General features: G+C 52.6%; 2 protein-coding genes across 6 annotated transcripts; one reads left to right on the top strand and one right to left on the bottom strand.

Annotated features, from left to right (window-relative positions):
• Positions 1-760: 760 nt before the first annotated feature.
• CWF19L1 (CWF19 like cell cycle control factor 1) lies at positions 761-13,055 on the bottom strand. Of its 3 annotated transcripts, XM_035138672.3 has the most exons (14): positions 12,900-13,053; positions 12,632-12,716; positions 12,455-12,533; positions 11,592-11,693; positions 9,722-9,939; positions 8,763-8,881; positions 8,227-8,311; positions 7,957-8,097; positions 6,958-7,069; positions 4,405-4,484; positions 3,776-3,985; positions 3,099-3,218; positions 1,903-2,000; positions 761-1,539 (listed from the first exon to the last, which is right to left on the bottom strand). In XM_035138672.3, the coding sequence occupies exons 1-14, from the start codon at positions 12,923-12,925 to the stop codon at positions 1,395-1,397; spliced, it is 1,620 nt and encodes a 539-aa protein (XP_034994563.1). In that variant the 5' UTR covers positions 12,926-13,053; the 3' UTR covers positions 761-1,394. The 3 variants fall into 3 exon arrangements, with proteins under 3 accessions (XP_034994563.1, XP_034994269.1, XP_088531002.1); XM_035138378.3 differs by having other exon boundaries at positions 7,957-8,311; positions 12,900-13,055; XM_088674876.1 differs by lacking the exons at positions 8,763-8,881; positions 11,592-11,693; positions 12,455-12,533; positions 12,632-12,716; positions 12,900-13,053 and having other exon boundaries at positions 9,722-9,752.
• Positions 13,056-13,085: 30 nt separating this feature from the next.
• LOC118096356 (erlin-1) lies at positions 13,086-22,746 on the top strand. Of its 3 annotated transcripts, XM_035138118.3 has the most exons (11): positions 13,097-13,351; positions 13,434-13,515; positions 13,743-13,789; positions 14,721-14,782; positions 15,975-16,100; positions 17,872-17,945; positions 18,227-18,285; positions 19,217-19,308; positions 20,585-20,674; positions 21,322-21,401; positions 21,585-22,746. In XM_035138118.3, the coding sequence occupies exons 1-11, from the start codon at positions 13,128-13,130 to the stop codon at positions 21,813-21,815; spliced, it is 1,167 nt and encodes a 388-aa protein (XP_034994009.2). In that variant the 5' UTR covers positions 13,097-13,127; the 3' UTR covers positions 21,816-22,746. The 3 variants fall into 3 exon arrangements, with proteins under 3 accessions (XP_088531042.1, XP_088531048.1, XP_034994009.2); XM_088674916.1 differs by lacking the exon at positions 20,585-20,674 and having other exon boundaries at positions 13,086-13,351; XM_088674922.1 differs by lacking the exon at positions 13,434-13,515 and having other exon boundaries at positions 13,095-13,351.
• The last annotated feature ends 324 nt before the right edge of the window (positions 22,747-23,070 follow it).

Genomic DNA, 23,070 nt, shown 5'->3' with positions numbered 1-23,070 from the left:
CCAGTCTACTGTCCCTCAGACCTTGTGGGGGCCGGACTATATTTTGAAAAAAAAATGAACGAATTCCTATGCCCCACAAATAACCCAGAGATGCATTTTAAATAAAAGGACACATTCTACTCATGTTCCTAGACTGTCCGGGGTCCGGATTGAGAAGGCGATTTGGCCACATCCGGCCCCCGGGCCTTAGTTTGGGGACCCCTGATATAAACTGTGAATGGGGTGTTCGGAGAGCAGCACAACACCCCAAAGCAGCATTTTGCTTGTATGGCAGTTTCTCAACAGTTTAAAAGGGTTGTACCCTCCACCTTCAGGGGGGCTGTGGAGGGCAAAGGTTAGCAGACCTCCCTTGAAGAATTTTCTCAAAAGAGACCATCTTCTCCCAAGTTCCACTGGTGAGAGCCTGGTGCTGATAATGTCAAAGTTGCAGGTTCAAACCCTGTTTGGGACAGCTGCCTATTCTTGCACTGCAGGGGGCTGAACTAGATGATTCCCAAGGTCCCTTCCAACTCTACAATTCTAGGATTTGATAAGAGCCAAAATGCTCCTCTCATTCCAGCTGGTATCTCTATGGGTGGGAAGGTCAATGGGCCCAGAGGAAGCCACAAGGCAACACCCCGATTCTGTGCTGTCACATTACGGCTGGTATGAAATGAAGGTCCTTTGGAGCAGCCATTAGCCACCCCTTCCCCTCCACATCCCTCCCTCTCTGACAGCTATAGCCCCAACCGACTAGCCAGGAGCAGATGGGCTCAGCCCATTTATTTAAGAACACCCTTTTATTTGAGGATTATCTTATGACAAAACACTTTTTTTACAGTACAACAATCCAAAATATGTCCAAATTATATACATCCCCCCAGAGCAATCCCTAGGAACCCGCCTTCAGCAGGCAGTTAAGATTTCCCAGCAGAAACAAGGAGCAGCATCTTCTGAGCTGAAGCGAAGCCATGAAGAGGGGAAGGGGAGTCTGTCCTGCCTCTAATGCCTGTCCTGCCTGGGTGCCCTGGAGGACCCCATAGCAGAGAGAGACCCCTCTCTCCCTGAACCTCATAGGAGATGCTCCGTGTGGGGTGAGTCTGCCTCCCTTTCAGAGGGAACAGCTGCCTTCATTTCCTCCACAGCACAATCTGGAGTTGTGTGCAGGACCCCCACTTAGACCCAGCAGCCACCTCTGCTCTGGAAGCCACAGACAGGCCAATGGTAGCTGATCCGGGGTGGGGTGGGGGGTAAGGTGGATGTGGCTGGCCACATGGCCACACTCCCTCCACGTGGGAAGTCTCTGTGGCTGTGGAAGAAGAGCCCTTCTAGGGAGGGAAAGGAGGCTCCTCACCAGAAGAGAGGGCAGGATCCAGCCAGTCTGTGCTGCCGCCTGCTCACTCCCGCCCTGGCCCTTAATCTTCCTGGACGAGGTCAAAGGGCTCAAAGGCCTGGCGGAAGTCTTGGGCTGCCGTGGCTTCTTCCTCTTGCCCCGCCTGGCAGCTCCTCCAGTCTGCCCGCCCAGGCATGCCCAGGATGGCTTCGCTGGCCAGGACCTCCCTGAGGGGAGAGAGAGGACACCCAGGAAAGCGTCAGCCCGGCCTGCTCTCTCCAAGCGCCCCCAACCCCACCAGGTCCACAGAGCAGTTGGCTTCCCGCCCCCTCCCCAAACCATTCCTGATTGGGGCATCTTCTGCTGGGGGAGGTTGAAGGGGCAGAGATACTGGAGGTTTCCAAGCAGAGGCTGGATGGTTTCAGTTGAGATTCCCGCATTGCAGGGGGCTGGGCTGGGTGACAGCTGGGATCTCTTCCGACTCTACAATTCTAGGATTCTCTGACCAAGAGAATCCTAGTGCTCAGCAACCACCCAGCATGTTCAGAGCCCCTGCTATTGGGGGGGGGGGGTGACGACAATTGACAAACCTTCCAAACTGGAGGGGAAAGCTCTTCCTAATACGGTGGAAGAGCTTCTCCCCGTTATCGAGCTCCACATAGAAATAAGGCGTCCCTGGCTGGACTATCTGAAAGACAAAACCCAAAGCCTCAGAACATCTCTGGGGCAGCATTTCCTATATGAAAGACAAAACCCAAAGCCTGCTGGGACCCCAAGGCTCAGAGTGGACAGAACACCAGAGCAGCCTCCTTCTTGCCTTGCCAACCCCAGGCTGAGCTGGAGATGCTTGTCCCAGCCTTGGAAGAGGTTTCAATAAGTTATTTGCTAAGTTTATCCTGTCCGTTGGCCCAAAGGCAGCAAACACGCCAGGGGTAAGGTAGGACCCTGCCCACTTGCAGCCAACTTGCAGCTCCGGTTTTCGAACCTTTTGGAAGTCGAACGGTCTTCCGGAATGGATTACATTCGAAAACTGAGGTACCACTGTATTATTATTATTCATTGCTGCAGCAGGACCCAGGAAATCTGGAGACCCTTAAAGCAGCCACGGAGTGATAGAGAGGCCAATACTCCCTCACCCCCCCTGAAAGTGGCCCTGTGGTCTGGCCCAAGACACAGATGGTCTGGGCAGATGCCTCAACGGCCACTGAAGAGGAGTCTTCACACAGCCTAGAAGGGGCAGCCAAGAGGACTCCCATTCAGGAATCTGTCAGCAGCAGCTGCTGCAGGGCCTGCCTGACTCTCAGGCCTTCCTCTGATTATCATAGAATCATAGAGTTGGAAGAGACCACAAGGGCCATCCAGTCCAACTCCCTGCCAAGCAAGATTACACCTGCCTCCCCCCCCCAAAGGGCCCTGCTATAGGCCTACTTCCTTCTGAGTGTCCCCCTCGGCTGATGGGGAGAGAGGCAGAAACGGCTCCAGGTTAGGTGAGCCACTTTGCAGTCAGTGACTATGGAGCAGGTGGCAAAGGAAGGACTGGGGACTGAGGTCCCCTGGATTAGCTGTGATTCCTGGACCAGATGACCCTGGAAGTCCCTTCCAACCCTGCATTTCTGATTCCTGGCCATCCAGATGAATTTTGCATGAGAAGGTGGCTCCACACAGCCACCAGCCATCTCTGAGCATGGCCCACCCACAGGGGTTGCTCCAAGGAGGGGGAGATCCAGCCTTGCTACAGAGGAAATGGACCTTGTGGCCCCAGGAGACCCTGGTGTGCTCCTTCTACCTGCTTGAGAGCCGAGTGCTCTGGGATCTCCAGCAACTCGATTCGCTGCTCCTCCGCCTGGACGATGAAGGCCTCCTTGATGTCTTCCGTAGTGCAGCAGTTCAGGGGAACAGGAACCACCTGGGGGATGAGAATCACAGCACAGAGGAGTTTGCATGGTGCATCGCAGCTTAAGAGCAGAACTACAAAGCAAGCTGAGAGTACCATCACAGGGGCCCACGGGGCGTCCCTCAGTACAGCTTGTCATCATGGTGAAAGGCAGAGAGCCTCTCCTGCAGGCTTAAACTTATGAAATTAGAGAAAAGAAGGAAAGGAAAGCTTTCCTGTAGCTGTAGGAGGTGAGCAGGAGCAGCCAGGGACTCTGCACCCTCCAGAAGCCCTCCACTCTCTGGCCTCCTCCACACTCTCTGTGACAGCCAGACGCCGCTCAGACACTGTCTCTGGCCGGCTACGCAGAACTGCCACAACAGCCACCCAGACTCTGAGAGCCCAGCAGCAACTACCACCTGCTCCCCAGAAGGAAGGGAAGGAGGAGCACCCCACTGTTCTTACGCCCACAGCCATCCCTCGGCTGTTCCCGAGCGACTAACCCTTGGCAGGCTTGGCAGGGGGTTGGACGGGATGGCTCTTGTGGTCTCTTCCAACTCTATGATTCTAGGAACCCAGAGCCCTCTCACCTGGAGCTGGAGGTGCTGACTGCGGTAGTTCCTCTCAAAGGCCACAAATCTCTTCCCTCTGGCCCCGAAGAACCTTTTCAGGGCAGACTTGTACTGCTCTACTTCTTCCACCACCTCTGACGCCAGGTCTACCATCGACTGACAGTGCCCAATAGGCAAGATGAGGACATGGTCTGGAGTCAAGCCCCCTTTGGCCAGGGCCAGGTAGCACTGCAGCAGAACCAGGTGCAGAGGAAGGAACACAAAGGGTGAGCGCCCCACCCCCTAACTCCGGCAGCAACACCAGCCGGGCCAAAGCTGAAGCAGCCCAGGTGGCGGGGTGGGGTGGGGGCTCTCCCTGGGGTCATACTGAGGTTTCCCCGGATCAACTGCTGCTTCCTTGCACACTGAGAGATACCAAAGAGCAGCTCAAGAGCATCCAGGGTCGGGACAGAAAACCACGGGAAGCCCTTTAAGGGGGAACCAAGCCTCCCTGCCAGACTTTCCAGCAGCGTCCCCTCCAGGAGGCCAGGTCATGGCCAGCCTCGCTGCATCTCAGTCATGCTCCTGTCCTCAGCTGTGAGCCCATCTCAGACCCACACAATGCCCAGCAAGCTCCAAAAGGGACCAAGGCAGAAAGAGGAACTCACGTGAGTGCCGATGCTCACCACCAAATGCTTCTCAACTTCTGGGCTAGCAAGGCAAAACCAGCAGGCGGCCGTTGGCAGGGCTTAAACAGGCAGGTGGAAGGGGGAGAGACACAAACACTCACACATCACAGGATGGCCAGCAGGAGGCACAGCAAGAGCACGGTTTTCTCCAGGCAACTTGGTGGGCCAGGCCTCCAGAAAGACCTTCCTGCAGGCCAAGGCTGTGCTGGACTCATGTGGGGAAGCGGACATTCCCTCGCTTCTTGCACCTGGGCCCCCAAGGCATGGCCACTGCTTCTCCCCAAGCACAATGGGGATCTCAGGGGTGACCCCACAAGCAGAGAACAGGCATGTGCTACAAGGGGGCTCAAGATGACTTGAGCAAGGGAGCCCACCCCCCTTGAGGATCAAAAGCCCATCCAAGGTGGGAGGACTCTTTCACCAACCAGCCACAGACAACTCCTTTCTCTCAGCATAGGATAGTGGCCCAACGGGGACCCTCTGGGCAGACGGAACTTGGCAACCTCAAGGCTGGGCTACTGCAATGTGCTTCATGGGGGGCTGCCCTTGGAAGCGGCTTGGAAGGCTGAATTTGTGCAGCTGCTTGACAGTTGACAGGTTGGAGGCAAGCAGATCCTATAACGTGAATCCTCTTGCAGCTCTGCTGGCTGATTGGGCACTTCCAAGCCTCATTCAAAGGGCTGGTTTTGACCTAGGAAGCTCTTTGCGAATTAGGGATTAGCCCTAATGTTTTATCACATATTCTTATTATTGTTGTTGTTATTATTATGTATTGAATTGCAAGCACAGGACAGGAGCAGAGCAGCCAGGAACTAGTTAATGGGAAATAAAAAAAATTCCTTCAGTAGCACCTTAAAGACCAACTAAGTTTTTATTTTGGTATGAGCCTTCAACGCATCATCAGAGATCTACAGCCTCTCCTGGACAATGACAGCTCCCTTTCTCAAGCTCTGGGAGGAAGACCTTTCATTGCCTACAGACAGCCACCCAATCTTAAACAACTCCTCACCCACAATAATACAACCACCAGACTTAACATGGACACTGGTACCAGAGCCTGCAATAAACCCAGATGCCAACTTTGCTGCCACATACACCCGGACAACACCATTACTGGCCCCAACAACATCCAACATACCATCTCAGGACTATTTAATTGCTCATCCTCTAACATTGTGTATGCCATCAAATGCCAACAGTGCCCTTCAGCTCTCTATATTGGACAAACAGGCCAAACCCTACGCCAAAGGATAAATGGACATAAATCTGACATCAGGAACCAGAAGACAGAAAAACCAGTAGGAGAACACTTCAATCTCCCAGGACATTCTATACAAGATCTCAAAGTAGCTGTCTTACTACAAAAGAATTTCAGAAATAGACTGGAAAGAGAAGTTGCTGAATTGCAACTTATCACCAAGCTCAAAACCATGGAGGGACCTGGTTTGAACAGAGATATCGGATTCTTATCTCATTATACATGATAAGCGATCTTCAGCCATCTCAACCCTTGCTTTTTCATGCAAAACCATTTGCAGTCGTTTGCGGTCATCAACAGCTATCAGTCAGTCAATCACCCATTTCCACCACCCTTCTGAGTGATCCCCCCTCCCCATCCCCACCCCTCCCCACCCCTTCTCTACATAAGTGCCTGGAAACTTCCATTTCACTGTATCTGAAGAAGTGTGCATGCACACGAAAGCTCATACCAAAATAAAAACTTAGTTGGTCTTTAAGGTGCTACTGAAGGAATTTTTTTTATTTTACTTCGATCCAGACCAACACGGCTACCTACCTGTAACTAGTTAATGGGAGGTAGTGATAGCTTTTAATTAGCTTCACCTGGGTTGGCTAGGCTAGGCCAAGTGCCTATATATAGCAGCAGGGCTGGGCTTTGTGTGTGTCTTTTACTTACTTGCTGCCATGAATAAAGATGCTATCGTACCACTACTGGCTGGACTCACTAGTTAACAAGTATTATTATTATTATTATCCTGTTCGTAGCCGCCCAGAGTGGCTGGACAATCCCAGCAGATGGGCAGGGTATAAATAAGAAATTATTATTATTATTATTATTATTATTATTATTATTATTATTATTATTATTAGGACCCTGTTATCTTCTGGAGCCCCTCTCCCACAAAGGAGACCTGGTAGACCCCCTGAGGGAGACTGGGAGGGTGGTGCAAGAGAAGGGCCTTTCTTGCTGTGGCTCTACATCTGCAGAGTCCTTTCCCCAGCAAGGTTGCTTGCTGCTGCCTCCACTGCGTGTGTGTGCTCTTTAATGTTGTAGCGCAATTACCTTTATGTTTTGTACTGTGTTGCAACAAGTGAGTAGCAAGTCTAGAGCCTCCCCCTTAAGTGGCTATGTTCTTTGCCTGCCGCCCAGTCAGGGTCTCCATGAAGAAGTGCGGAAGCAACCCCACAAAAGGCAAATCCAATTCCTGGCCTGAAGGGGGAAGTTCACCCTCTGCCCCCCATCTGGCTGAGGGGCTGCCAGTCCATGGAGAGAGGCTTGGGCCTGGTACTCACGGGGCTTGTTGGGGGCACGCTTGGGCTGCTGCCCCTCCCCACCTTCTGGGCGGCGCTTCCTTCCTTTTGGCTTGCTGCTTAAGTCAAAGAAGAACTGGGGAGCCAGCTCCTCCTGCAGAGGAAAGGAGAAGGGCTGCTATCAAGCCACCATCTGGAGAGCAGACTGGAGCAGGGCTGCTTCCATGTGTCTTGAGGCCTGGCAATCCTTCCTCTGGAACCGAGGAGCAAAACTCTTTTCTGAAAGAGCTGCAAAGTGGGACTGGGGAGCCCCAAAATATTGAGCAGCAGGATGAACAGACAGGGCACAGCAGGGCCATACAAGCAGCCTGCTGGGAGTTTCTTTCAGAGGAAACTTGGGAGATGATCCAAATTCAACTCTTGTGCAGTGCAGAGGGAGGATCAGTGGAACTCACGTGTTGTGCCAGGATGAAGGTTGTGTCTGAGAAAGGATCTCAGCTCCCTAGGTGGCACAATCCCCCGCCCCCCCTAGCTGTTTTTTGGGGGATGCTGAGGGGGGGAGGGGCAGTCCTGATGTGCATGAAGTGAATTCTGGCAAGGATCTTCTGGATGCAGAAAAGGGAATGGCCCCTTCCACTGACCATTCCCTGGCTGCTGAAGCCACCAGCTCCCCAACCTCCCTCCCCATGTGCCTATCACCCGGCCGGCCAGAAACAGCCAACCCTCCCGATCCCAAATGCTGGGCATCGCAAGTGGCTGGCGTGCCACTTGTGGGCTCCCCGTAGTGGACACTTGGCTGGCCATCAAGAGAGGAACAGGATGTGGGACTGAATGGGCCCCCTTTGGTCCATTCAGGGCCCTCCTGCCACTGGGCTCTCCTTACATGTTCTTAAACGTGCCAGATTTATATCCCACCTTCCTCTTGGGGCAGGAAACACACTAGTGATAAGTCAATTAAAGTGTGTGAAGACAATCCCAATGCAGAGGCAAAGGGGGGGGGCTCTGCTGGAAATGCATATGTGCAGCCCCTGCCCCCAGTACCTTTTCGTTTGGCAGCAGGTGGGCACAGCTCTTGCCGCCCCCAGGCCTTCGATAGGGGTTCTCCGTCACATCTTGTGGCTGCTTGACCAGCTCTATAGGCTCCATGGAGCTCATTGGGAGGATGCTGAAGGCGTAGAGATACTGGAGGAAGCAAACAGCAAAGAAAGTGAGGAGAAACACAAACAACTGACTTGTTTCCATCAATGAAATGGTGATTACTTTGATGATTCTCATCAGAGGAGACAGGAAGGTCCCTGGAACTCTCTGTACCTTCCTCTTGTTGGAATTGCCCACCCCAGCCAAGGCAATGAACCTGCTGACATGCTGGGCTGCCTCCTGGAGAACTGCGTGGTTCCTGCAGAAGAGAAGAGCGAGGCCATTTCCAGCAGGAACAGAGTTCAGCTTCTTCCAGAGAAGCTCAGCAAGTCACACACTGAAAGCCTCAAGGAAAGGAGATTTCAAAACTCTCACGCTGAAAGGTGTCCTGCTTCACAGCGCCACTTTCCAGTTATGGGAGGGGCACGAGATGGGCTACAGGTGGAACCATCAATGCAGAACAAATTTGGAATTCTATAAAATCCTGAAATATCAGGGTAGCAAGCAGATTCCTGATCTGCCTCTCCAAGAGGACTCAATGCAAAGAGATTGCTTGGAGAATTTCAAGAGGCCACTTATGCACAGCAATATTTATTATATAAATAATACAGGTAATAATAAACAATATTCCCCCCTGGCCTAATGCATGGGATTGCATCAACACAGACACACCAGCCAGTCAGCAAACTGCTATCCCAGGCTCTGCATACCTGTAGGGAAGTCTTTCGTAATAGACCTTTTGCAGGGCAGCAAAATGGTACCTTGGCTTCAGACTCGCAGCTAGTAAAGACACCAGGCCAGAGCCACATTTCTTAGTGTCTATGTCACCCTATTTAAAACACAAACACACACATTTTGTTTCACATTACTGTGGGTTTGTTAGCAGTCTGAAGAAAGAAAGTCCCCCTCTGCCCATGTTTGGGAACTGCAGAAGGAAAGGATTGTCTTGAGGAAAGTAAACCTGCTTCCTAGAAAGCCTCTCCCTCCAGACAGCCCCCTCCACATCTGGGCCCAGGCTGCTGAAAGGCCGTCTGGCTTCCATAGTAAACGGCTCACCTGTGGAGGTCTCTGAAGGGGGCCTCGCACTGCACCCCCCTTTGTCTGATCTCAAGCTGGTGTCTGGTGGCTTCCCCATGGCAGGCTCCAGGCCTGAGAAGGGTCTCCCGCCAGAAGCACATCTGGCCTTTCGGCTCTCAATTAAATGGAGACTTTCTTCTTCTCTCAGACTTTTGAAACAATGACAGCATTTGGTTTCCACTCCCCATTTTAAACTTTTTGGAGATGATAACTGTTTACCACAGTTTTGGATATACAGTACTGTTATGCATTTTTGTCCATTTTAGAAAGGGTTGGGCTATTTCCTGTTACTTTATTGTCACTGCAAAATTTATTTATTATGCCTACATCCCACTCTTATAGTCAACATTTATTTTCTTCCAACGTTGAGCCACATTTATCTACTGCCATCCTCTGGGTTCAGTATTGCATCGCCACATATTTTTGTGGTATTCCTTACTGTTCCTGCTTTTCAAAAGTGGTGTATAATTTCAAGCACAGATTTACAATCACCATCACCACCACCACAATAAGACGTTCTGGTTGCAACCAGAATGTGGATTTCTATGGAAGAGAACACACAAGCCCCTTCCACCCCAAACTGGATACTTACAGGGCTATTTCCAAAGATTTCTACTCCCTTTGGCCAAGACGATGTCAGCAAGATGTCTACGCCTTTGAACTTAGAGGTGGACAGCAGGGAGGTTTTAAGATCAGTCACATCCTTGGTGCTGAAGCAGTGGGCTGGAGTTGGTTCCCCCCCTGTGGACTCTGTTCCACTGAGGTAGGCAATCTGCAGCCCAGAGGCTCCGCTGAAGACCCCTTTACGTCCTACATGCACAGCACAGAACACAACAGTCAGGATGAAACCCTTTGACACACCAGCAACGTGCCTGAAGACTGAACACAATTAATTCTACAGGGAGAGCCAGAGAGCTCCTAGTTGGGTGTATATGCTAGAATTCTGATTTGTTCAAGAGACAGGGAAGGAGCCTCTCTGCCTTGTGCTGGAAAGAACTTTCCCCTGGCCAGTAAAAATCCCCCATCTTTTCCCAGCCTCTGGTAGAGCCTGGCAGATGCCTGTGTAGTTATGCCCCATTCAATTCATGGGTCAGGTAGCTTGGCATGGAGTGGGGTGGGGGCTGAGAGAACAGGGGAAGAAACCTTGGGGAGCCCCACACCATCACCTTTGTGGAGGCATTGAGAGAGGTCAGAGGGACACCACCCCTCTCCTCCAAACAAGAAGGCTGAAGATCAAAAATCTTTGTTCTCCACCAAAGAAGGGCCAGGTGGCAGCCCTGCTCCCAAGCCCAGACCCCAGCAAGGAAGGACCCAAGTGAGAATTCTCGTTTGGCACAGTAACTTCCCATTTGGAAAAAGAAACAATTTATGGTGGGGAGCGGATAAAATCCACACCCTTCTGGTTTGAAGGAAATACAAAATATGGTTCCCTCAGAGCCCTAAATCAGGACCCAAACCATGTCTGAGTCCCAAGAGCAGTCAGCTCCTCCTCCCCTCAGCAGCTTTTAGGTGCAAGCCTGAAACCTTTCTATTTGCCTGGGCTTTGGTGGTTCTTCACCTCTATTGTGGCGCTCATCTTTTAGTGGGCATAGGGAGGGATCGTCCTTTTTATTGGATTGTTGGGATGAGCAGTTTTAGGATTCTATATGGTTTTTACTTTAGAGATTTTACTTTCTTGGGTTCCATGGTCACTGCAGATGGTGACAGCAGTCACGAAATTAAAAGACGCCTGCTTCTTGGGAGAAAAGCAATGACAAACCTAGACAGCATCTCAAAAAGCAGAGACATCACCTTGCCAACAAAGGTCCGTATAGTTAAAGCTATGGTTTTCCCAGTAGTGATGTATGGAAGTGACAGCTGGCCCATCAAGACGGCTGATCGCCGAAGAATTGATGCTTTTGAATTATGGTGCTGGAGGAGACTCTTGAGAGTCCCGTGGACTGCAAGAAGATCAAACCTATCCATTCTGAAGGAAATCAGCTCTGAGTGCTCACTGGAAGGACAGATCTTAAAGCTGAGGCTCCAATACTTTGGCCACCTCATGAGAAGAGAAGACTCCCTGGAAAAGACCCTGATGCTGGGAAAGATGGAGGGCACAAGAAGAAGGGGATGACAGAGGACGAGATGGTTGGACAATGTTCTTGAAGCTACCAACATGAGTCTGACCAAACTGTGGGAGGCAGTGCAAGACAGGAGTGCCTGGCATGCTCTAGTCCATGGGGTCACGAAGAGTCGGACACAACTAAACAACAACAACATGGTACATAATTTTAAATCTGGCTTTTGACTGATTTATCTCTCTGTATTTTTTTAATAAGCTACTCTCAGACATTTCCCCCCTTCCTTTTAAATAAATGTAATAAACCCCATGGCGTGCTATGGTCCATGGGGTCACGAAGAGTCAGACACGACTAAACGACTAAACAACAAACAACAACAATAAACAATAAGCATAAAGTTACCCAGGTAAGTGATGTTCTCCGCTAGTTCGCATCCACTGGCATCTGGAAAACATTGTGCTGTTTCACTGTTGTTGGCACCCAAGACGTATGTCTGTATAGGAGCTGAGGGAGACAAAGTCACCATGGCCCAAATGAGCTGAACTTTGCAGGGCTGTTATTTCTCGATGGTGGCGCCCGCCCTGTGGAACGCTCTCCCATCAGATGCCAAAGAAGTAAACAACTATCTGGCGTTTTGAAGACATCTGAAGGCAGCCCTGTTTAGGGAAGTTTTTAATCTTTTGCATTTTTAATCTTTTGTGGGAAGCCACCCAGAGTGGCTGGGGAAACTCAGCCAGATGGACGGGGTAACGGGGTATAAATGATAAATTATTATTATTATTATTATTATTTCTTTCTCCACAGACAATTCATTTCAGAGAAAGTGCTGGCTTTTGAAGAAGATATGACTGGGCACTGTGGTGTAGGCTAGAAGAAGCTTTCACAAGAGAGTGAGCTTCCTACATGGAAAGGGGTCCTTCACTTGGAGAATGCCCATTGTTCTGGGTGCATTTTGTGACAGGGAATTTCATTAGCATGAGCAGTTTCTGAGCTCTAGGTGCAGGAGTGTGCATAAGATTTCAGCTACAGAGTTGAAGGAAGACCCTTTTCTGTCTCCCCACTTCCAGCCACTCTCTGAAGACTGGAGAAGGGACCCTCATAAGAATATTAGGGGGGCGGGCAGGGGAAACATGGCTTTGTTTTCTGCAGTCTACAGATGAGGACTAGACCATGTGACAAATGAACATAAGATTTTAGCTGCAGTTCATTCATTTCCAGCTTTGTATCAGCTCCCAGTTCTCCTCTCTCCTGCGACCTCGCCCTACCTTTCTTGGCTCCTGTCTGGTATTGCTCCCATTCTGGGTCTTGGGCCGAGCCAAAGAAGTTCCCCACGCACAAGAGGAGCTGCAAGAGAAGGCCAAGGGGAGACGTTCAGGAAGGAGGCTCGAAGGGGAGACTCGGCGCCCCGCCGCTGAGGAGTAGAGGGGAAGAGGCGCCCTTACGTCGAAGGGGCCGCTCTTGCTCTGCACCGCCTGGACGCGGCTGTACAGGGAGCCCAGGCGACCCTCCACGTCCCCGCAGACCAGCCTGGAGGGGAGAGAGAGAGAAGGGGGCGTCAGGTGGGGTCGGGAAGGAAGGCTGGCCTCCTGCCCATGGCACTTCAGCCGCCGCGCGGGCGGAGGAGGCCTTGGTCGGGAGCCCCCCGAGGAGGAGGAGGAGGGGAGGGGAGGGGAGGGGAGGGGAGACTCGCTCGGCCTGTCTCGGGCTCACACTCTCAGGGCTCCTCCGGGCGCCATCGCTCTCCCTCGCGCTTCCTCTTTCCGGCAGAAGGGGCGACGCGAGAACACTTCCGGTTCAGGCGGGCGGTGCGTTGCCTAAAGTCCTCCGGCACCCCCCCCCCCCCGGGAAACAGGAGCGAGAGGCGGCGGCGGGGGAGGCGCTTCTGCGCATGCGGCGCCCCGAGAGAGAAAGAGCGAAGGAAGGAAGGAAGGAAGCGCCATGTCCGGCGGCGGCGGCGGCGGGAGCAGCAGAGGCTTGGCCGGGGAGGGGGACGCCCGTCGCTGGCCCGGCCCGGCTCCTCCGGCGCCGCGCTCCCTTCCCGCCCGACCTCCCCGCTGGGCCGGCGCCGGGGCGAGTCTGGCCGGGGCGGCGGCGGCGCTGCTCCTCTTGCTCGGCGCCTCCGTCCACCAAGTGCAGGAGGGGCACCTGGCCGTCTATTACAGGTGAGGGGGGATGGGAAACCCCCCGGGACTCCCCCCGGCCCCCCTCCGGCCTGTCCGCTCAGCCCCCTCTCTTTCCCCCCAGGGGCGGGGCGCTGCTAGCCACCCTCAGCGGCCCTGGCTACCACCTCATGCTGCCCTTCGTCACCACGCCCAGAGCCGTCCAGGTCTGTATCTCCCCGGGGTGGGTGGGTGGGTGGGTGTATAAGCTTTGACTGGCAGCCGCTGCCCTGCCAGCTGCCAGGCAGGAAAAGGGGCCTCTGCTAACCCGCGGGGGGTTCCTGCCGGGGAGGAACAGGCGGGACTTTCCCGGAGCCCTGCTGCTGCTGCTGCTTCTGGGGTTCGCAGGGACCCTCCGCCCTCCCGGGGTTGCTCAGTCTCTCTTCTGTTTCAGACAACGCTACAAACAGACGAAGTGAAGAACGTGCCTTGCGGAACCAGGTGGGTCGCCCTTTTTATGGCTCTTGCTGCGTCCAAGGCTGGGCAGGGAGGAGCGCCTTAGGCTGGGTGTGATGGAGCCTGAGCTGCTTTTCTGGGCAGGAAGCACCCAGCACCTGTCATTCGCTCTGCTTCTTGGTTGCTCAGTGAGATGTGTTGGGCAGGATTCTGCCAGGAATCTCTTACGGAACCAAAGGGCTCAAAGGCAGTTTGCTTCATGGAAGCTGCAAGTAGCCAACAGGCTCATCTTGGGAAAGATGCTCTCCTGTGGGGCTGCTGGCCTTTCTCTTGCCTGGGTGGGGCTAGTCAGGTGTTTGGCGGGGACCCCAGTCTGGCTCTTGGCAGCTGCTGGACACAGCCAGGGTACCCAGTTATCTTTCAGTTGTAGCAGTGTGAAGGCAAAGAAGGGAGCTAGGGCTGCCTCTAGAGTCCCGTGTTGCTTCCTCTTCATTTTCTCTTGCATGTTGCTCAGTAGAGGTGTAGGCTAACTTTCAGTCTGTGCCGATAGCAGTGCAATAACCGTGGGACCTGCATCTGTTCCAGGTCACTCGGCCGGCGGCTTCATTGCCACCCGCTCCGTGACACAGGCTATGAGGAACCGCGAAGGCTGTTGTCTTCATTGGCTCTGGTGGGAGTTTGTGTTGTGGAGGGAATTGCTGCTGGTGCAGTAGCCCAGGTGGGCAAACGGTTTGTGCCACTCACTCCTGTGCCCGTTGTTGAGGGCCAAAGGTCATCTGGGGTCTCCTGGTTCTGACCCTGAGATGAGAGCAGAAAGCTGCCTAGACCAGCCCCCTGCCCACCCCCAGCTCTCTTGCAGTTAAACTCTGTGCACACTGTCTCTGCCTCTCTCCCTCTCAGTGTAGAGAAAGGCTCCAGAAAACTGAGTTTGCCCCAAGGGGTGGCGTAGCTTATCTTCCACCTTTTTTCCTTTCAGTGGAGGAGTCATGATCTACATTGATCGGATAGAGGTGGTGAACATGTTGGCTCCACATGCAGGTATGGCTCCTTTTCCTGTGCCTGAAAGCAAATCCTGGAGGAAGGAGAGAAGCAGAGCCCCTCGGAGACAGAGGAGGGTGGGCTCCCCAGCAGAGAGAGCTGAGGGAGGTGGAGGGTTGGTGGGCATGAAAAGGGGCTTCCAGAGGGAAATTGGAGGAGCTCATGTTGCTGAAAAGGAGGGTTTCCTGTTGACTGTTCCTGACTTTTGATGTTGGCTCAGTAAGGATTGCTAGGTTGATGGGAAACGGCCAGGGGCGGGGGTCCGGAAGCTGATGCTCTGCAGTGTAGTTATTGGTGACTGGCATGAGCAAGACTTACCACCCTCTGAAGGAACTGATTTTGGTCCAGCCAAAAAGGCTAAATTGCTTCTGAATCTGTCAGAGTCAAAGGCGTGTTTGTCTGGGGCATGCTGAGCAGACAGAGAGAGAGAGAGACTCTCCTTGGGCACCTACAGGGGAGGCAGTGGACAGAGCTGTTCTTGCAGGGGGTGAGGTGGGGTGGGGTGGTTGAGGCGGCAGGAGGAGGGGGAAGAGAAGGGAAGTGGGGCCCGGAAGGGCACCAGCTGGAAAAGGAGCACAGGACAGGGCTTCTGGGGGTGGGGATGGCAGAGGGTGAGCTCTGAAGAAGCTTTGCAGCTGGGCTTTAAGGAAAAAGCAGAGACTGACTCCCACTGTGGCCTGGCTCTCACCACAGTCCCTGTGAGCCTTTGCACGATGTTGGGAGCTGCTCCTCCCTGGACTTGTAAAGGTGGACTTCTTTATAGAAGCCTTCAGTTGCAGTTAACATAGGAGGAAAAATCTTATCAGTCTCCTGTAACACCACATTGTAATGTTTTCATTAGAGCTTCTCACTTTGGAACTGCTGAGTAAAAATTAGGACATCTGCTCATTAGGCCACTGCCATCTTTTTGTGGCTGCAGCCTTAAGCACACTTTCTTGCAAGTAAATCACACTGAAACCAGTTGGACTTCCTTCTGAGTAAATATAGCTAGGATCTGGCTTCAAATGTGTGAACAACCTTTTATACTTACTGGTACAAGTCGTATTCAATTGTTAGCTAGAAATTGTGATTAATTCAGCTCATTTGTGTTCAGGAAACGCTGAGCACCAGCATCTTGAATTTGCCACAGGTGAGAGAGCACCAATGGCTTCAGAGTGCCTTTCCGGTGACACTCTGCTGTTCCTTTTCTTAGTTTACGATGTTGTGAAGAACTACACTGCAGATTATGACAAGACCCTCATTTTCAACAAAGTCCATCATGAGCTCAACCAGTTCTGCAGTGCCCACACCCTCCAGGAGGTCTACATTGAGCTCTTTGGTAAGCAGGTGACGGGGGACTTGCTTTTGCTGGTACCGTTTCCCCAAAGCACATCCAGTGGATTGGAAATAGAGCAAGGATGTTTATACAGTTCCATCCCTCCTCTTCTGGGACTGCATGGAAGAGGAAGCCTGCAGAGGTTCTTGCTGGGTCAGGACTTTGTCCTCCAGCTCTCACCTGATAAAGATGATGATGATGATGATATTTTCTCATATATACACCACCCATCTGGTTGGGTTTCCCCAGCCACTCTGGGCAGCTTACAGCATATCTAAAAAATAATAAAAACAACAATCCTTAAAAATTTCCCTTAACAGGGCTGCCTTCAGGTGTCTTCTAAAAATCAGATAGTTCTTTATTTCATTGACACCTGAAGGGAGGGTGTTCCACAGGGAGGGAAGAAGGTCCTCTGCCTGGCTCCCTGTAACTTCGCTTCTTGCAGTGAGGGAACCAGCAGAAGATCCTTCGAGGAGGACCTCCGTGTCCGGGCTGAACGATGGGGTGGAGACGCTCCTTCAGGTATACTGGGCTGAGGCCGTTTAGGGTTTTAAAGGTCAGCACCAACACTTTGAATTGTGCTCGAAAACATACTGGGAGCCAATGTAGGTCTTTCAAAACCGGTGTTATGTGGTCTTGGCAGCCACTCCCAGTCACCAGTCTAGCTGCCGCAATCTGGATTAGTTGTAGTTTCCAAAGGTAGCCCCACATAGAGCACATTGCAGTAGTCCAAGCGGGAGATAACCAGAGCATGCACCACTCTGGTGAGACAGTCTGCGGGCAGGGAGGGTCTCAGCCTGTGTACCAGATGCAGCTGGTAGACATCTGCCCTGGACACAGAACTGACCTGCACCTCCATGGACAGCTGTGAGTCCAAAATGACTCCCAGGCTGTGCACCTGGTCCTTCAGGGGCACAGTTACCCCATTCAGGACCAGGAAATCCTCCACACCAGCCCGCCCCGTCCCCCCAAAACAGTACTTCTGTCTTGTCAGGATTCAACCTCAAACTGTTAACCGCCATCCATCCGCCAACTGCATTGAGACACTCATACAGGACCTTTACCACCCTCACTTTCTAATTTGAAGGAGAGGTAGAGCTGGGTCTTCCTGGTCATCCTGAGGTGCTGGATATCAGGAGGAATGCAGGAGCCCTTTGTGTTGTTGGACCTGCCCCAATTTCAGAATCTGCACCCCTGCTTCCTTAGATGTCCAGCAGGCGGGGTAAGAGGCTGCATGACCAGACTGGGATGGAGTGCTTGGGGAATTTAGGATTTCTGAAGGAGGAATAATATTTTTTAGGAGAGAGATGCAGCTGGCAGCTGGGCATTGTGTAGAGACACCCACAGAGCTCCCAGTCTGAGTTTCAAGTATTCTGCTTCACATTAAGCACCACAGAATTACTTTTGGTAGTGAGAACAATATTTATTATGGCATCCTGATATTTTGCCAGCTACTCTTGCTTTTGGGAATCTTTGACTGGGTTGCCTTAGGGCCTGTCCACAGCTGGGCAGTTGGCAGGGCAGTCTGGTGTCTTCGTTGACTCTTGCCTGTGGTTGGCATGTGGTTCAGTGGTGCAACATCTGCGGTGCATGCAGAATTTCTGTGGGTCAAGTCCTGGCAGCGTTTCCAGGTGAGACTGGGAGCATCTCTGACCTGAAGCCATTGTGGCTGGTCAGTGAGGCAGCACAGAGGCAGCTGGAGAAATGCTGGGACTCCTGACTTTCTTTGGCTGATGCTCCCTTTCATCTCCCCCCCCCAAAAAAAAAAACCTAGATCAAATCGATGAAAATCTGAAGCTGGCCCTGCAGCAGGATCTGAATGCCATGGCTCCAGGTCTCACCATCCAGGTAGTGCCCACCTCCCCTTTTTAGCTTTGGTTTTTCCCTTTTCTGGTTCTTGGTGGATTTAGGACTAGTCCACTTCTCTGCTTGGGGATGCAGTTTGAGGAGGGAGAGCTTCCCTCGGTCGAAAACGGATACTTGCCATATTGCTGGCGGGGGGGGGGGTCCAGTCTAGCAGGATGGGCCCAGATGCAGGGGGCCACTTCCTTTCTTTGCAGCAGAGGAGCTTGCACTTGGGGGGGCCTGCTGCAGTCTTATGAGGTCTGCTGGCTTTTGTGTGTGTGCAGGCAGTGCGTGTGACGAAGCCCAAGATCCCAGAAGCCATCCGAAGAGATTTTGAACTTGTGTGAGTATTTGCTGAGAGGATCAGAGAAGGGTCAGGCCAAAGTGCAGGGCCAGGGAGGGGCTCTAGGCCAGCATTTCAGAATTCCCATGGGGGGAGCAATCAAACTCCTCTTCTGGGAAGCCCTGGCAGGCAGACTGGACCTGAATGCCACCAGTTTCCACCCCCCTTGGGCTCCTCAGCCCCTGCTCTCCTGAGGCATCTCCTCTGTTTGGCAAACCACAGCGTGGTTTCGTAGACATGGACAGCCCCCTCCTGTGGATTTGTGCCCACCATTTTCTCAGAGGTCTCTCCATTCTGTGCAGCTGATGCAAAGGCCAGGGTGGGAGAAGCGCCTCTCAGGCGGCTTTGCTTGATGTTTCCTTCTCAGGGCTTTCAGGCTGGGCTGCCCTGCAGTTGCCAGGAGAATCAGAGCCGAGTGTCTCTGCTTGCCAGGCCCCCTGCAAAGAGGAAAGGAGCAACCAAGGCTGTTGCTGGATTGCTCTGGGCTATGCCTGAGATTGCTCAGGTCTGGCCCTTCTATGGCGGAGGGGTGGGCATGTGAAGAGAGAGATGGTTATTCGGGGGGTGGGGGTGGAGTTTTGATTCTGGCATATGGAGAAGTAGGTGGCTGGTGCCAATCTGAATTGCAAATGTTTATTTTGTGGGTTTCCCCCCCACACCCGCCATGTATCTGAATGAGAAAACATTCTGTCAAGTGAAGGGAAGGGCCAAGATCCAGTGCTGGAAAAGGAAACCTGTGTGTCTGGAGCAGGGTAAAAGCTGGAGGGGATTTAAAAGCCAAGCTCCTGCATTGCGCAACACCTTGGGATGCAGAGGAGGGGTCAGCCACCCCCTCCCAGGGCCCCTTCCTCCCCAGGGCAGGGGGGGGAGGGTGGCTGGGGCCCCACACCAAGGAGGAGCAGGGAGGGACCTTTTCTGTTTTGCCATTCAGGGAAGCAGAGAAGACGAAGCTCCTGATAGCGACCCAGAAGCAGAGAGTGGTGGAGAAGGAGGCCGAGACGGAGAGGAAGAGGGCCGTCATAGGTAACCAGACTCCCTTTGGGGCTCCCTTGGGAGAGTCTCCCCCCCCCAGTCCCTTATCCTCCCTTGGGACAGAAAATGGGAGGGGGGAGGCATGTGTGGCACAATGACCTTAGATTCTAGGCTTCTGGCTGGATCTAGACACACCCAAAAAGCATTTCAGGAAAATGCATTTCAAGCCTCTTAAAAAACAGAACTCCATAGCACCATATTTGCTCCATACAATTTATATACCATGTGATTGTTAAAAAACCCTAAAGTGGTTTATTAAAAGCATAAAATGAAAAAAATCAGAAAAAGCAGTTAAAAACAGCTATTTAAAACAGTTAGTTAAGAATTGAAACTAGCAGTAAGCTAAAAATGGATAAAACACCTTACATTTTTGGGCAGGCTTGTCTAAATAAAATATTCTTAAAGGTAAAGGGACCCCTGATCATTAGGTCCAGTTGTGACCGACTCTGGGGTTGCGGCACTCATCTCGCATTATTGGCCGAGGGAGCTGGCGTACAGCTTCCAGGTCATGTGGCCAGCATGACTAAGCCGCTTCTGGTAAACCAGAGCAGCATATGGAAACACCATTTACCTTCCCGCTTGGAGTGGTACCTATTTATCTACTTGCACTTTGACGTGCTTTCGAACTGCTAGGTGTGCAGGAGCTGGGACCAAGCAACGGGAGCTCACCCCATCGTGGGGATTCGAAGCGCTGACCTTCTGATCGGCAAGCCCTAGGCTCAGTGGTTTAACCCACAGCGCCACCTGTGTCTCTATTCTTAGCAGGCGCCAAAAAGGCCACAGTGATGAAGGCACCTGCCTGATGTCACTAGGCAGAGAGTTCTGAAGTGTGAAGGCTGCTGCAATAAAAGATCAGTTTCTGGCAAATGCAGAATGAGAATCCTGTGGCAGCTGTGTAGCTTATTGCTTGACATGGCAAACAGTTGCTAGTACCTGGTTGCAAAGACAGCCTGGAGCAAGAGACTCTGGAGAGGAGCCTGTGGCGACCACGGCTTCGCTTCTGGCAGAGGCCAGAATGCCTTCTTTCCCCAGGCCCAGCAGGGGCTTTCTGAGAAGAGGACTTGGCCTGTGAGGTCCCAGTGATGGTGTGTCACAGGCCAGTCCTGCGGGCCCTTTGGGGCTCTTGGGTGCCTGTTGCTAGAGCGCTGTTGCCACGGATTTCCTCTCAGGAGTCCTGGAGCACCGGCAGTGGGGCTTGGCTTTGCCCAGCTCTGGAGCATTGGTGCCCCTGGCTGCTGGTGTTTGACTGACTGCTCTCTCCTCACAGAAGCAGAGAAGGTGGCTCAGGTGGCAAAGATTCATTGCCAGCAGAGGGTCATGGAGACTTTGATGGAGAAGCAAATTTCTGAGCTTGAAGGTAGCTGTGCAGCCCTTACCTCTACCTCCTTCCTGCCTGCAAAGCAGAAGCTGTGAGCCAAATAACACCGTGTCTCTGGCTGTTACCCACAAGCATTTTGCCTGCAGCCAAGCAGAGCGCTGGGACTTTGCCTGTCTTCTGGGGACTGAGAAGCCAAGTCCAGGTGCAGCCTGGGTGTCTGGCCTTAATTGAGCATTGATGCCCTGTGGATGCCACTGGGGGTGGCCCAAGGCAGGGGCTCCTTTGCTCCAGATTCACTTGTGCTCATTGGCTCAGATTGCTTGAGCCAGAAAAAGAGATCTGCAGAGCCTGCACAAGCCGTGTGCCTCATGGAGAGTGAGAAGGGGGGCGGGTGGGTGTGTCTTATCTTCTCCCCAAAGCCTTTTGCCCAAAGTGTAAGCCAGGTCCCCAAAGGCAAGGTGGGCAGGGAGGAGGCAGGCAGAAAAGGGGCTGCTTTCTGCTCTGGTGAATCCTCTGGACCGTGGGGTTGGGGCTGTTTATTATTTTCATCATGGGTGGAACCAGTGAGAAACCAGCCTGTGCTTGAGTGGGATGTTGCTTTGCTGTGGGTTTCCAGGGCCGTATCCCCCTGGGGCACCCTGGTGATACTCCTTTCTCCTGAGCTGCCTTCCTTGGTCCCTTCCCAGACACGGCTTTCCTGGCGCGAGAGAAGGCAAAGGCCGACGCCAACTTCTACATGGCCCAGAGAGCAGCTGCCTCGAACAAGGTGAGTGTTGACTCTTGGCTGCCCCTGTGTGTGCTGGGGGTGGATCCTGAGCCATCCTCTGGGAGCAGGAAAAGGAGAACTCCTGCTTATTCGGAAGGATGGCTGTGGATGCTCATGACACAGAAATCCTTGCCTCATTCGTTCTCCCTCTCTCTCCCCCCCCCCCCCACCTGCCCTGTGCAGCTGAAACTGACACCTGCCTTCCTGGAGCTGATGAGGCACCAGGCCGTGGCCTCCAACAGCAAGCTCTACTTTGGCAGCAGCCTCCCCCCGAACCTCTTTCTGGGCTCTTACGCCTTTGAGCCGGCAGAGGCGAGGACTGCAAGAGACAGCCGCCTCCTCTCCAAAGCAGGGAAGCTGCGCCTCCAGCACGGGGGAGGCGGGGCCAGCTCTGCCATGGCAGCCGCCACTTGATGCCTCTGCTGCCCCAGCCGTCGTGTCTGCTCCATGGTCTGAAACTGCAACTTACCGGCTGCCTCAGATCTGCCTTATTCAGGGCAGCACAAACCGTCCTTGGAAGTTGCGTGATCCTCCACAGCCGAAGGGTCAGCTTTCATGGCTGCTACATCTGCCCCATGGAGGAGGGGTGTGTGTGTGTGTGTGCGTGTGTGTGTGCGTGCTCTGGAGGACCTCAGCCGTTAAGTGTAGACCTCTTGTGAGGACAACTTTGACACAGCAGAAGTGGGGGGGGGGGAGATCTGATTTTACCACTGGTGCTTGCATGGTCATGGGTTTTGTTGGAAGCTGCTCTTTAGCCTCCTTGCAGGGTTTGCTTATGATGGAGGAGCATCTGTTGCAAAAAGTGCAGAAGCAGCAGACATACAACCCCAAGGGTGTGTCCTTTTGGAGAGTGTTCCTCACTCAAAACCTTCCTCTGGGTAGTACTTCCAAGCAGATGGGCTTAGGGTGCAAGCTCCCTTGGGTGTGGGTGTGTTGTGCTGCTTTATCATTGCTTCTTTCTCTGTGTCCCCTGGGTGTGGCATTGCCCCTCTGCGGAGGCCACCCCACAGCATGGCACTAGATGCTCCTTGCAGAGATGCCCAAAGGCTCAGAGTGTCTTCATTCTGGAGGCCAACAGCCAAAGGCCAGGTTGAATGAACTGCGATGCCAGGACGTGTGCAGAAGTGGGGACACATTTGCTGGGTTGTAACTGGATTAAACTGGTAGGCAGACTTTGCTTCAAAACTTAAAAATGCATTTGTGGAAGGTAAACCTGCTGACTGGAAGTGTTTCCTGGCTTTTTTTTTGTATGACTGCCATTTCAATTGAGCAAGAGAGATATATGCAAAATGTTGAACTTTGGATTAAGGGAAAATAAAGTTATTTTCATAATCTTTTCCTATGACATCTGTATCTGCTGCATCTCCTCAATCTAGTTGTTGCCTTCTAGCCTTTAACAAGCTGCTCTTCATCACACACATTGCATTTCACCAGAGCAATTAGTTTCTCCCCCCCCCCTGCAGAAATCTAATGGTGGGGTTTGTGTGTGTGAAGAGTCTGAAGTGCCAAGTTTCTCAGCTCCAAAAAGGAAGGTTGCAGCAACATTGCCAATGCCACATGAACAAGCAAGAAGCTTCCCCCTTTGCGGGTGTGTGTGTGAGGGAGGGAGGTGTTACAAGGGAGCCTTCAATATATGGTGTGGTGTGGTGTCCTCTTTAGCAAGCCCACA

This window comes from Zootoca vivipara, chromosome 1 (assembly GCF_965207765.1).
Source record: "Zootoca vivipara chromosome 1, rZooViv2.hap1.1, whole genome shotgun sequence".
NCBI classification, from domain to species: domain Eukaryota; kingdom Metazoa; phylum Chordata; class Lepidosauria; order Squamata; family Lacertidae; genus Zootoca; species Zootoca vivipara.
The sequence above is the reverse complement of the archived record's forward strand: the minus strand, read 5'-3'. Positions and strand labels throughout refer to the sequence as shown.